The 13616-nt window shown below is 39.7% G+C and overlaps 1 protein-coding gene across 3 annotated transcripts in view; it reads right to left on the reverse strand.

Moving 5' to 3' along the window:
* Nucleotides 1-246: 246 nt before the first annotated feature.
* Nucleotides 247-13616, reverse strand: part of kif26ab (kinesin family member 26Ab) — a 107085-nt gene continuing 93715 nt past the window's right edge. For all 3 annotated transcript variants that reach the window (XM_065288669.1, XM_065288668.1, XM_065288670.2), the window contains 6 exons: nt 9530-9689; nt 8770-8932; nt 5260-8599; nt 4560-4750; nt 3041-3188; nt 247-2788 (listed from right to left, as the gene is read on the reverse strand). In XM_065288669.1, the coding sequence (XP_065144741.1) occupies nt 2610-2788; nt 3041-3188; nt 4560-4750; nt 5260-8599; nt 8770-8932; nt 9530-9689 (4181 nt within the window). In that variant the 3' untranslated portion in view covers nt 247-2609. The remainder of the gene's footprint in view (nt 2789-3040; nt 3189-4559; nt 4751-5259; nt 8600-8769; nt 8933-9529; nt 9690-13616) is intronic.

Raw genomic sequence — 13616 nt, forward strand, 5'->3', positions numbered from 1 at the left:
AGTAAAGTGACAATATTTTTGTAGCAACTGGTGCTTATACTAAAACTATCAATACACTCGAACATCATCAAACAATTAGCAAGTGCTGATAGTATCACCCTGGAAACCATTTAACATTTACATTTGTGTGCATTTGTCAGAGGCTATATAAAAGGTATACATTTATCTTTATGTATGAAAAATATCTCTGTATGTTATGAGTTAAATACTCCTGACATATATTTAAAGAGAAAAGCAGAGACAAAATTTAGAATTACATATTTATTCACAAGAAAAACAGTGTTATCCCAAGCTGCCATAATGTACATTTATACAGAGGGTCAGAAATTCTTTACAAAACAAAAAAGATAGAAAATATTTTAATATGAAACATGACTCACATATACATTGTCAGCTTTCAATCAAAAAAGGTTTGGTGTCAGTTAAATCCATGTTCATAAAGTATAGTGAATGCCAGCATTATCATTCAAAAAAATTCAAAGAAATTGAAGTCTAGAAAAAAATACAAATCTCATGCAGCATCTTGAAAACGGGCCTGAGAGTGTTTATAAAGGTAAATGAATCCAAGAAATCTTTTTGATGTCAGCAACAAAAACACCTTAAATGTTAAATGGTATCTGACGGTCATTCAAAGTCTTACTTTGACGACAAGAAACATGAAAGCCGTTCGGCAGCTATATGTTAATACACTGACATTTCCATAATGCTTGCAAATTCTGTCATGGCATTTGTGACATCGTAGAAATGCGAGCTGTGTACAGCATTTAAACAAGACATTGATCATCTAATCCTGAAATTGTGAGAAAGGCCAGCACGTAAAACAATCATTTGTGCTAAATGCTTTCTATTGCATTTTTGAGGTTGTTTGTTTAAGACCACAATTTGCATGGATGCATAGGACTAAGGCTTGGATCTATATCCACTTAAAACAAACTGTAGTGTCATTACCTGAACCATTCATGGTTTTCATGTTTAGCGACATGGACCTACTGCCAGTTAAGATTATTTATATTAAAGCACAACCTTCCCTTAGTTTACAAAATGTATTTTACTATGAGAGTTCACCCAAAAATGTGTGTTACTCTTATCCATGTCGTTCCAAACTGTTATGACAGATTTTCTTCTTTGGAACATAAAAGATGTTGGATTTTAAAGACTCAAAGCCTCACTCACCATTAACTTTCATTATATTGAAAAATATGCAATGGAAGTTAATAGTGACAGAGGCCGTCAGTCCTTGACATCCAACTTACCATCCCTTTTGTGTTCCATGGAAGAAAGACATACAGGTGAACTGTCCATTCAATTGCATTAAATATGCCATTAAAGTGGCCACAATTTGTTCAATCTTATCAATTTTTTAATTTACTTTGAAGTCACTCTTTGACTGGGTATTTAGAGACTGACTGACTCTTTTCTGTACCGCACAAATGTCACCTCACCCCACATTAATCATGCACCAAGCTCTTTAACGTTTTAATTACATAGTGTCCAGAGAGAGAGAGAGCGAGAGAGAGAGAAAGAGAGGCTGAGTTAGACATGTCAGGATCCACTGATGAATGCCCTTTGCCAAAGTGTCTATTTAAAGTAAACAAGAAGCTCAATTTGCATTTTAATCTCACTATGACACACAACATGGATGTGTTCATCCTATTAGGACCATAACGAGATTTTACATTCCTGAAATTTATTGGTTGATCATTCAGTTGTACATAAATGTACATTCAATGTGGCTGAGCACCTTGTAGGCAAATGTAGTACCAATTCAGATAATCATGTATTATTATCAAGTGTTGTTATCAGTAAAAATCAATGGTTATATGCATCCAGCTTAGAAAATTCAAGGCAAACAATTAGAATGAGATTTGTCTTTATGAAAGCTGGTTTGCGTCACAAACGACTGTCAATTTTCAGTGACTTTTATAACGGTTTGTACAAAAAGAGATCCTTTATTCGCAAAGTAGAAAAACGCTCAGACAGTAAACAGAAATAGAACATAAGGCTCAAATGGTTTAATAACAATATGCGGACAGGTGATAAGACAGGAGGCAAAGTGTGAATAATCAGCTTATTGCTCTCCTTTCGCAACCAAAATCATATTTTACACACTGCATGATCATATAAATACAATATATAATACAACAAAATAATAAAAATATATATGGTTCGGTTTGGGTATGCTGGTCATAGCACCTGTAGAAAAAATAATGATTGACAAACAATCTAAAAAACAGTCATATGAAAAAGGCACTTTTTGGTGTGGTTGTATAACTCTTCGGTAAATGAGAATTATTTTTTTCTTTCCTCAAGTTGGGAAACACATCAAAGCTTGTTTGTTTTCCGTTTCTACAAGTCAATACCGTATGTTTTTATGAGGCACTGCATATATAAACCAGAACGGTTTCACTTCCCCACTAAGGTAACCAGTTCGTACTTCATGCAGACTTCCGTGTCCTATTGTTAAGATCTTGCTTTGTTCCGCTTTCATGTTCTCAGAATCGTCGGACAGGCTGCTACATTTCACTATCCTTCTTTCAGACATCCAGGGTCCTGTCTTACTCCATCTCACCATCTCTGTCTCGCTGTCCATCAATCACCAAATCCTGCTCTTATACCTCCACCTCACGCGGACCTTCCTGCACATTAGATGCTACTCGGATATCGAAGCAGGTCACCATCATGATGCGTGACTTGCATAGGTTAACGCAATACTCCAGTTCAGCCGTGGCCTGCTCCAATCCCTCCAGGTACTCCTGCGACTCCTGATCCAAATCCTGATCCACCTCAACTGTGTGCAATAAGTAATAAATAAACAGTAGGCTTATTATGTACAATGCACTTCACTAAGAAAGCAATTGTTACATTTGGCTTTTTAAAGCAGTATCTTCTTTTGGGTCAATTAAAAAATGACACTTTGAACACTGACCTAGATTTTTGCTACTACATATATCTTGTTATCCCATCTCTGTTAGTGTATTATAATAAACATTAGTAGGTGTGTCCACACTTGACAGGGAATTTAAATATATAATGTACTTACACTCTTCTATCCACTTGCTGGGGTCCATCATTAGTCTAGACTTGGTGTCCTCAAGTTCCTCTTTCAGAGTCTTATGCTTTGTTTTGAGATCTTTGATCTGCTGCTGTCGTTTCTCAAGAACCTTCAATTTACTGTTAAAGTACAGGCCCTGTGGAAAGAAGATAGACATGATTTTGGTAAATAAAAATCGTAATTACACACCACAGATTTTGCTTGGAAGACAGAGGGGAATATTTTTTGACATTTTTACTAACATTATTTTTCACATTTGTGTACAGACTAGAATGCAGATCATTTAAAACCAATTTAATTTGCCCACACAGGAACCACAAGGTGCAGAACTAGAATGGTTCGGTGACTGCTGAGTATTGTAATGGAAGACTAAGTTTCCTCTCATGGTTATATGCTAGAGTTTGAAAGACAGATTTATTTGACTGCAATCAAGTCACATCTACGCCAAAAATAATAAGTGTACCGTCTCAACATCCTGTACTGACTGCTGAAACAAAGAAGGAAATACTGTCAGAATAACAATAAAAGATTCACAGCATGCATGCACTTTAATTATCCAATCAAAGGCATGGTCCAATGCTACACCAACATGCACCACAACACGCCTGGGAAAATCCTCCTGTGCAATAATGCAGAAAACGCAAGATAGAATGTAAATCTTGAGCAAAAGTCTTTAACAATGATTTAATGCATAATCCCTTAACAAATCCTTACTGGGTGCTTTTTTGAAGCACTAAACTAGCATAAGAAGGGCAATTGCTATTGTTAAGTTTTGGGCTTCTATATTAATTCATTTGGGACGCGATGACGTACAGCCCTCTCACCATGCCTATCATATTGCTTAGTCAATCTATCGCTTGTGCCACTCTGATGTTCACAAAACGTGCTCTGCACATCAGAAGGTTTTTTACGAGGGCACTGACGTTTTGTCTTTTGATTGATCACATTGTGCATTCCACGTCCCAGCCCAAGTGAACCACGCCCGAGCCCACCACTGCAACAGGGCCATGGCGCGATTAACCAAACTACGCCAGGGCCAGTAAGGAGCAATCACACTAGTCAAACGAACCAGGCTTTTGCGCTCATGATTTGGTTTGGATAATGTGAGTGCACTCTTAGAAAAAACATAGTAATCAAAACTGTACAGATGCAATTATTTACAGACATAACGACAGACACAAACCTATGGTAAACATTATCTTTAAACTTTTTAAGAAGAAGCAGGGCCAGAAAGATTCAATTAACCTGGATAAAAGCGAATCTTTAGAGAGATAAATCCAAGATAAAATATGGTCTGTGAGATTTTTGCTATCAAATGCGCAAACATGCTGTCAGACTGATTTTAAAAACAGCAGTCATGACAAATTGTTGTAAATCAATCATCAATTCAGGAAAATGTCCTCTAAAAAGCTTGAATTGCAAATGTATATCAAGCATATTTTGCATTGCCATGAGGACAGTCTCAGTTCAAAAAGTCATCCATTTAACAAATAGAGCTCATACTAACCTCGTCTGCCTTTTCCTGTCTTCGACGCTGAAGCCGTTCCACGTCATCAATCTCATACACCTTGATCTCAAAAGGCTCTTTCAATGGTCCAGACATAGGAGGAAGGTCCACCCACTGGCCTGTGGTCCCAGCCTTACCCAGGGATGAAGTGTCTGGCAAGGGAGCTGGGATGAGACGTCGCCTCTGAAGACCTTGCATATTGAGAAACAAAACAAAAAGAAATCAATTTAAAAAGATGGATGGAAAAAGCAAGCTGTGTCATTTAAAGGACTGAATATCAATGGATATTCTGTGTTTCATATTTGTGTTTCACAAGTATGGGATGTAGATTTTTATAGAATTTTATGTCAAAGCCTTCTGCCTAAATTGTCTTTAAGGTGTTTATACAGTAGCATGCACCCTAAAATAAATATGAATGTGAAACTATGCTATATCTCTCTTAGGTACCCATACAGTATATACATTAAACATAAACACACTAAATTTCCACGACATACAGTATGCCATCCATCAGAACCGTTAAGGTTATACTGCATTGTTTTCTAAATCATAAAAGATACAAGGCATTTTGCAGGCGTACAGGCGGTTGCAAGACACGTTTAGTATTAGAATTGCTTATGCATAATGTATGTAGTGCAAAATCAATATCACCACAATATAGGACATGATTACTTTGTCAACAACAGAAGGTGGTACTCACCATTTGACCTCTTTTTGGGTGTTTTAGAATTCCTTGTGCGACCAGAAGAGGACATTCCACTCTCACTCATGGAGTCATGGGCTGAAGAGGCACTGCAAGTAGCCTCACTGTCACGGATCATGCTCTCATAACCACTGCTTCCACCACTGTGGTAGAACAGTGCTGTTCGGCCCATGGCAGGGGGCAACTCTCCACTTAAGACACTACTGTTATCACTTCCATGCCCACTGCTGTAACGCTGAGGTCTTCTGGGGGCTGTAATTTTACTATATGGAGATGGGAGAATGGGAATAGGGGTATGCTTATCATCATTGAGGTTTGCTCCACTGTCGTTGCCACTGTCTGAATCACCCGATACTCTTGGGTGTTTTCCAGAAGGATTGGCTGTTGCCAACTCTGTAACACGACTATTTGCTGCCCACATTGCTTGCTTGGTACCCATTATAGTTCCTCTTGTCAATTTATTATTACCTCCTACTGCTGCCCTAGGTAATGCAGTCTTTCCTGAAGGTGGGAGGTTGGCATTCCTTGTAGCAGGTGAAGCAAGAGACTTAGTTGATGAGTTTAGGGCTTTGGAGTTGCTTGCAGACAATGTACGAGTTTTGTTTGCATTAACAGGTATTGGTCTTGCATTAAGGCTGCCTTTGACTAGCCCAGATTTTACAGTGGTCACAGGGTTTATACATGGAGGTGGAGAGGTAGCAATCGGGGAGGAAGTGGCAACAGGTGATCCAAACCTACTGACTGATTTGCTTGACTTGCTGTTAAGACTAGTTCCACTGTTCTCTCTACTAAGGGCAGGTTTAGACCCCAAAGATGAAAAACTGTCACATCTCTCCAAAGATATCTGGCTTCCATAAAGCAGTCCTGTATCACCTCTAGTTCCTCTAGTCTTGAGACTACAGGTTGCTTTTATCAAACTATGGTCAGACTTTAGGTTAGATGCTCTTAAACTATTTGAATCACTCTTACATTGAAGATCAATCTCATCCTCAGAACCTGTAGCCCTTGGTGCTAAAGACTTTCCTGCATCATAAGCAGACTTGAAGGCACTTGGGGGAAACAGGGATCGATTCTTTTGATCCAAACTGGATTTACGAATTGGAGGGGGAGGAGGTGATACATTGGCAAGTTTTGACATAGTCTCCTCCTGCTTGTTGGTCCTTCCACTTTTTCCTAAAGAAGAGCACTTTAAATTACCCATTGATAAATTAATATCTTGAGCAACTTTGACATCATTTGATGTATGAATTACTGGGACAGTCCCAAGTGTTGTTGCCCCTCGTCTGAGCTGTGGCATTTTGCTGGGGAACTCAATCTTTCTGCTGTTACTGGATTTTTCGCATCCATCCACCACCCTTTGAGATGGAATTGACCCCAGTGCCTTAGGCATTCGAGGTACACTGCTGTTGATTGTGCCTGCTTTTCTTGTAGGAATTCCACTCATTCCATTTTTACCCAGTTTGGACAAAGAACTTGAATTAGAGGTTATTGAAGACTCCAATGAGCTATCAGTTCGATGCCATGGATTATCTGGTATGCAGTCTTGCTTAGGTGGCTCACGTCTCCAATTACTACTGGAGCTGCTTCCACTAATGCTGCTAGTCTGGGTAATGGATGAGGTAGGTTTAAATTTCCTGGAAAGACTACACTGAACAACTTGAGAGTCTTGAAAGGACTGGGGACCAGATAAATGAATGGTGTTTGCCTTTGCCAGTTTTGGCAAACTTTTGCCGGATAGTTTTGTGGCATCTGGAGAGGATGGGCACCTGCTAAGGGACAGCTTGCTTGATGTAGCACTGTCACTGTCCAACTCTGAGATGCTACAGCCACTATCATTCAAAGAGTTCTTGGGTTCCTTCTGGGGCCTGTTTTGGAAGATGCTTGGAGATTCAAGGTGAAAATCACTGTCTGGGCCTATATAAGTACCATGAGGGAAGAAGACCTCTGATGACTGGGCACCTTCACTCTCCAGGGTGCAGACACTTACTTCGCTAAGCCATGAGGTAATAGACGAACCACAGCTCCCCAATGAAGCAATTGCTTTCTCCTGTGGTGGTGCCACAATTTTACTGTTAGCCTCTGAGCTACCAAGACTGCATGTATAGGCATCAAATTCATCATTGATACTGCTAATGATGCTTACAGGTCGTGAACCTGAAGCAAGTGCCTGTAAAGAACAGTCACTATTGAAACTAACAATACTAGAGGGCCTTCCATTGTCCACAATACTGCCAATAGACAACTCTTCCACAAGAGTAAATACAAGCTCATCCTCGCCATTTAATTCCACTGGCTGCTGAAGGGTCACAGTTGTTCTCAATATGTCCTTGTCCATGCATTTCTCCCTAAGGTTGGACCTTAGTTCCATGGGAGTCCTAGGATTAAGATGATTGACCCTCACAGATAAGTTTATATTTGAATCACTACTTTTTTGATGGCTCATTCCAATTGGTGGTATCCTTGTGGTAGACTTTTCTTCTGCTTTACTACTGACCCTGACAAAGTCTCTCTGTTGTGGTGGTGGGGGAGCTGGCCTGGGTAACTGTTTTTTATTAAAAAATACTTTTTCTCTAACCACAGGCTCTACATTTTGGGATGCGATTGATTTACTTTGTTTTTCTGGAGTGCATTGGAGAGCTACATTGTCCAGCAGTTGCTGCTTCTCCCCATCTGCACTTGTCCTACACACAAACTCAGACATGTCTCTCTGATCTTTGTCTGTCATGTTAGCACTTTGCCACTTGGAATGTTCTAATTTGGACTTGTGTTTTGGACTGCCTGGCAATCTACTAGCTTCAGATATTGATTGTATGGAAATGTTTTCCTGCGTTGATGAAGATGCTTTGGTATGAGCCTTGGGAGAAGCTGAAATTGAACTAGAAGAGTCTTCTTTCAATGTGTCTGCACTACGCTCCAATTTAGGGCTTGCAGAATTTCCTCCGGATTCTCCAACAAATGCTGTAGGTTCCTCACTTCCATCAATACATTCCAATCGCTCCTGAAGCTCAGCAAAGGTGTTGCATTTGAAGAGATCACGGTCAACTGGCCCTTCTTTCCCTCGTTGTTTACGGTTAAGTGAAGGTATGATAGGAACAAAGGCTGGAGGACCTTCATTGTCACTGAGCTCTCGATCGGAGAGGGCAGCTCCGCCAGGGCCAACGTAAATGACAGTGTCGCATGATTGCTCGCTGCTTGAAGAATAGTCTGGATCACTGAGCATTAACGGGAGATCTGGGTCAAGGGCCACAGTTCGAGGATGGAAGGGACGCAAGTGTGGTGGTCGACGAATCCTTCTTTCATCACAGGAACTCTCTCCTCCAGAAGAACTGGATGCATACTTCACAAAGACAAAGACTCAGTTAAACAAATATGCAAAGGGTCTTCTTTATTACACTATTTAAATGTACACTACAGGCATCACTACAAGTTAAATATTGTTAATAGTCAATTTATTTGATATAATTATTTATTTGAAATTCTGTATTTCTATTTATTTCAATAGATAACCTTTGATTTCTTTTTCCTCATGCGATGAATTCGAGAGGCCAACTGAATGGTGGTGAGAGAATCTGTATAATTGGCAGGGGAGTCAGAAATGTGGGCAATCATGGTTGTCCTACAGTTGATGTTCCCCAGGGAGTCTCGCAGTAACATTGTAAGCTTACTATCCCTGGAAAAACACATTACCAAATACATTTTTATTGTCAGCGTAATAGATTGTCAGCAGAAAGTAGGCTGTTTATTCATGTACTGAGAAAGCCAAGCCATTAAATGTTTCCTAGAAGCACATAATCTTAGAAAGTTTAAACTGTATACTCCTGACATTGTATTTAATCACAGAAATGTCTATTTTGCAATACTGCACAACGTGCACATTTGCAGGTTCTAAAATGCAAAAGAAATATGTATCTGCAATGTTGTAGGCATCAGTCTCTTTTAAAGCATTTTTTACATCCATGCAGGAATCATATATGAGCTCAGAAAAACGTAGATAAACAGCAGTGCATCAGGCGAAAAATAAACCTGTCAACACAAGCTCACAAGTACGAGCCTGTTGCTGGCAGCTTTGATTTTGTGCCCAAATCCTTTTGTTAAATCTTCTATGGAAACACAATAAACCCCAGGCAAAAAGTTACAGAATTGTCGTGCACATGACACTTATGCTAAACATAAAATAAATATTTTTACTAAAAACAAGTTAAATAACTACTTGGTTTTACAAACCTAATGCGTTACAAAAAATATTCTTCGATGTGTGCTTTAATACCTATATGGAACGTGTTTGGCTCCATTGGCCAGTGCCAGTATGACATTCCCTAACGCCGTGAGAGACAGGCACAGTCCTCCTCCTCCATCCCTGCTTTTACTCAGGACTTTCTCACAGCTTCCCAGATCAATCAGATGCAATCTGCTCCTGCCACCAGACACTGAAAAGAACAATATACACCAGTAAGTATGTGATCCTGTGCCACAACATTCAAAGTTTTGGCATTCCTCAAAAAGTACCATTAAGATATATGTACATCCAAGATAAAACAAACTTGTGCTAGCAAATGAATAATATAATGAAATGCTTAGTAATATAAAAGCTGATCAAATAAAATGTTGCAGCCATGAAAACATGAAAAACTGTAGCTCTTAAAGCACAATTAAACCTCTACCTAGCATAAAATTACTCACATAAGGTTTAATTCCGAAGTTTCACGCTTCTGAGCAAAACAAACACGAGCAAATGAAATAAAGCACCTCAGTGAGGTTAATGCTTCGTTCATGTAAGATACTTTCGGTTTAACCATCCATGCAACAGAAGTTACAAATACACTGACAACCCCACTCATTATGATCTCAGTGACAGTTTGAGATGTTGCCAGTGCGGTTATAGCATGTTGCTGACACTCCCACACTGAGGTATTGTCGGGTAAAATGAGGAGAGGCAAACTCAAAGACATTAAGAAACACCCCCAGAGATGACCTGCAGCTGACAAGGCTGTGTGATTTATTCATGAGTAAGTTACACAGCCCGCTATGTTTCAAACTTAGAAAAACCTGGCCTAGAAAAAAACTATATTCATACTATGCTCAGTATGAGACATAAATGCACACATGGGTCTGGACTAACAATTGAGTCAACTATTGGTCAAAACTACGTGGAAACTCCAATACTGTTTAAAAAGCAAGAATCCACCGCATATATTTTTAAAGGGATGGTTCACCTAAAAATCTTAACTTTATCATTATTTTCTCAATTTCATGTTATTTGTACCCCTTATATATTTTGCCCCCCCCCCCAAAAAAAATGTAAGTGTTGTTTAGGGCTTTCTGTTACTATGGGAATGGATGGTGACCACCTCGGTCACAATCCACTCCCATAGTAACAAGAAAACCTTTTAAACTTCAAAATGCCCCAAAAGTGTAAAAAACCTAAACTTGTATCATATATTTTAAGTGTCTTAAGAAAAAAAATATTGATATTTACTTATCTCCATGTCATAAAAATGTTGATGTCTTTTTTCTCAATTTTATAGACTTTATTAAATCCCAACAGTTTACAGTTTAAATGCAGTTTAAAATTGCAGTTTCAACCTAGCTTCAAAGGGCTCTAACCGATTCCAAACGAGGCATAAGGGTCTTAGGGTGTACTCACACTATCCAAACCAAACCGCGCTCGGGCACGTTTGAACCCCAAAGCCTGGTTTGTTTCACTAGTGTGATCACTCTGTACCACGCCGGACCACGGATTGGTTAATCGCGCCCCGGCTGGGTTGCAGAGGTGGGTTGGAGCGCGGTTCACTTGTGCTCAGGCGTGGAAGGCTATGGTGTGAGCGCTATTGAAGACGTCAATTGTGCGACCACTCACCTTCATCTGCCTCCTTAAAAACCTTTTGACGCGCGCAGACGTGACAGATCAACTAAGCAATATGATGAATGTAAAAGGGCTGTCTGTCATCGAGCACCAAACGAATCAGAATAAAAAACACAGACTTAACATTACGATGGGTTCCAGTGTTAAGAGAGCGCTTCACTTCTTGCTTTTTTCAAACCAATCGCATCTTAGTGACGAAAGCGCGCCCGGGCTTGGAGCGATAAAAGTACAGTGTGAGTGCGCGCATCTGGGGTAGTAGGGAGGGGTGACAATCGCGCTGGGGCATGGTTTGGTTTGGATAATGTGAGTGCGCCATTACAGTGTATTTGATTAAATAAATGTCTGTTCCTCAAGTTTAAACATGTTTATAAATTACAATTTCAAATGTAATTTTTGTTCCACTAAGATTTAAGGCCTAATGACAAGAGAATCCCATTTCAACAAGTGGCAAGGTTTATAAACTTTTAAATTAAAGTAGTGATTTATCAAAATGCAAAATCGCAAAATCTTTTAAAGTAAGAAATATGTACTTTTAAACAACAACTTCTCGTCTTGCACCAGCCGTGTGGTGTGACGCACCAGCGCAACCTCATGTAATACGCCATCACATCAAAAGGTCACGCATGAGGTATGCGAAACTACCGCCCCAGTGTTTACAAGTGTGCACTCTAAAAATGGCTGGGTTATTTCTGACCCATAATGAGTAAATATTGGACAGAACACATGCTGGGATAAAAATGACTGAATGTTGGGTTGTTGTTATGCAGCCATAGTGTATAATAACCCAGCAGTTGGATTAAAACAACAATGTTAACTCAGCGTTGTGTTGTGTCCAATATTTACCCAACATTTTTAAAGTGTGGAGAAGAAAGAGGACCGTTCCAACACTGTATGCAAAATGATACTAATTAATGTCTTTGTGTCAGTTTATTGTTTAAAATATGTAATGCGTGACCTTTCGTTGTGCTTACACAATGTGCCTCATAAGTCTTGAAAAGTGAAGCCGCTGGCTCTTTGATCGCCCCCTGGTGGCTGCAGTACACATAAACCCACCCTCTCCATTCAAACCCTAAATACAAAAAAATATTTACACTTCCAATCAAAGTTTCCGAAAGATGGTTTTGGTCCTTTCAAGTAGTTGTTATCACGCTGATATATGTTCAAGTGTTCATTTTTGTGATAAATTTCATTTTAGCTAGTAATTTGATTCTATAGAAACGGCGTGTCGTTGTGAAAGGTGTGGTTGAATTGATCGCGCAAGTGCTTGGCAGGCAGTTTGATACCGCGGCTCCGCCTCTGGCTCCATGGACGATTGCTTCTGTGCATGCATTGGCTCCAAACTGACATTTTACGTAACATGCCGGCGACCATGGTCGGACATTTTTTTATTTAATTCATTACAATGGAGGGAGGCGATGTCTGTCGTCCATCTTTTTTTACAGTCTATGACACAATTACATGATGTCGCGCTGGCGCTTCACACATCTTGTGCAAGACGAGAAGTTGTGGTTGAAAAGTGTATATTTATTTTTCTTGCCAAAAATGACAAACGTTTTGCTAGATAAGACCCTTATACCTTTTTGGGATTGTTTAGAGCCCTTTGAAGCTGCATTGCAACTGCAATTTTAAACTGCATTTAAACTGTAAACTGTTGGGGTCCAATAAAGTCTATTAAATTCAGAAAAATCCTGGAATGTTTCCCCCCCCAAAAAAAATATTCTTGACTGAACAAAGAAGACATGTGCTGTGTCCGAAACCGCCTACTTCATACTAGTAGGCGAAATGCAGAAGGCGAGGTGAGTAGTATGTCCGAATACATAGTATTCGAAAAACAGAATGCGAAAAGTACCCGGATGACCTACTACTTCCGGTTATATTTTGCAGTGTGCATACAACACATTCTCATCCCATGGCGTCAATATTTGACGCCACTTGACCATGCGTCAATATGTTACGCGGAGGGTATACCTTTCGCGTCATTTTTTGACGAACTGGGGACTTCAATACTATTACGTCCGTTGCATTCTCTTTCCTATTTTCTTACCATTTTCGCGTCGGTTTAGGGTTAGATTACGCAAAATTAAACAGTGTACGCGAAATTAAACAGTTGTCACCTGACGTTGGGGTTAGAGTTAGGTACGACAGTTGTCACCTGGCGTTGGGGTTAGAGTTAGGTTTGGGTAGGGATGTCATTATGTAAATCTAACCCTAAACCGACGCGAAAATGGTAAGAAAATAGGAAAGGTATACCCTCCACGTAACATATTGGTGAGAATGGGTTGGTGCATACGATGGACACTTCACTATCCCATGATGCCCTGGGAGAGGAGTTATCCATTAGAGAAGAAGAGGCATGCGGCTGTTTTCGCGCTGGAATGACATGACGTGATGAAGACATATGTCACGTGATGTAGCAACATGGCGAATGTAGTACATCCGAATCTCATTCATACTACCAGGATTCATACTATACAGTACCTACTGTTTTAAC

Source organism: Paramisgurnus dabryanus, chromosome 17, assembly GCF_030506205.2.
Source record: "Paramisgurnus dabryanus chromosome 17, PD_genome_1.1, whole genome shotgun sequence".
NCBI lineage: Eukaryota > Metazoa > Chordata > Actinopteri > Cypriniformes > Cobitidae > Paramisgurnus > Paramisgurnus dabryanus.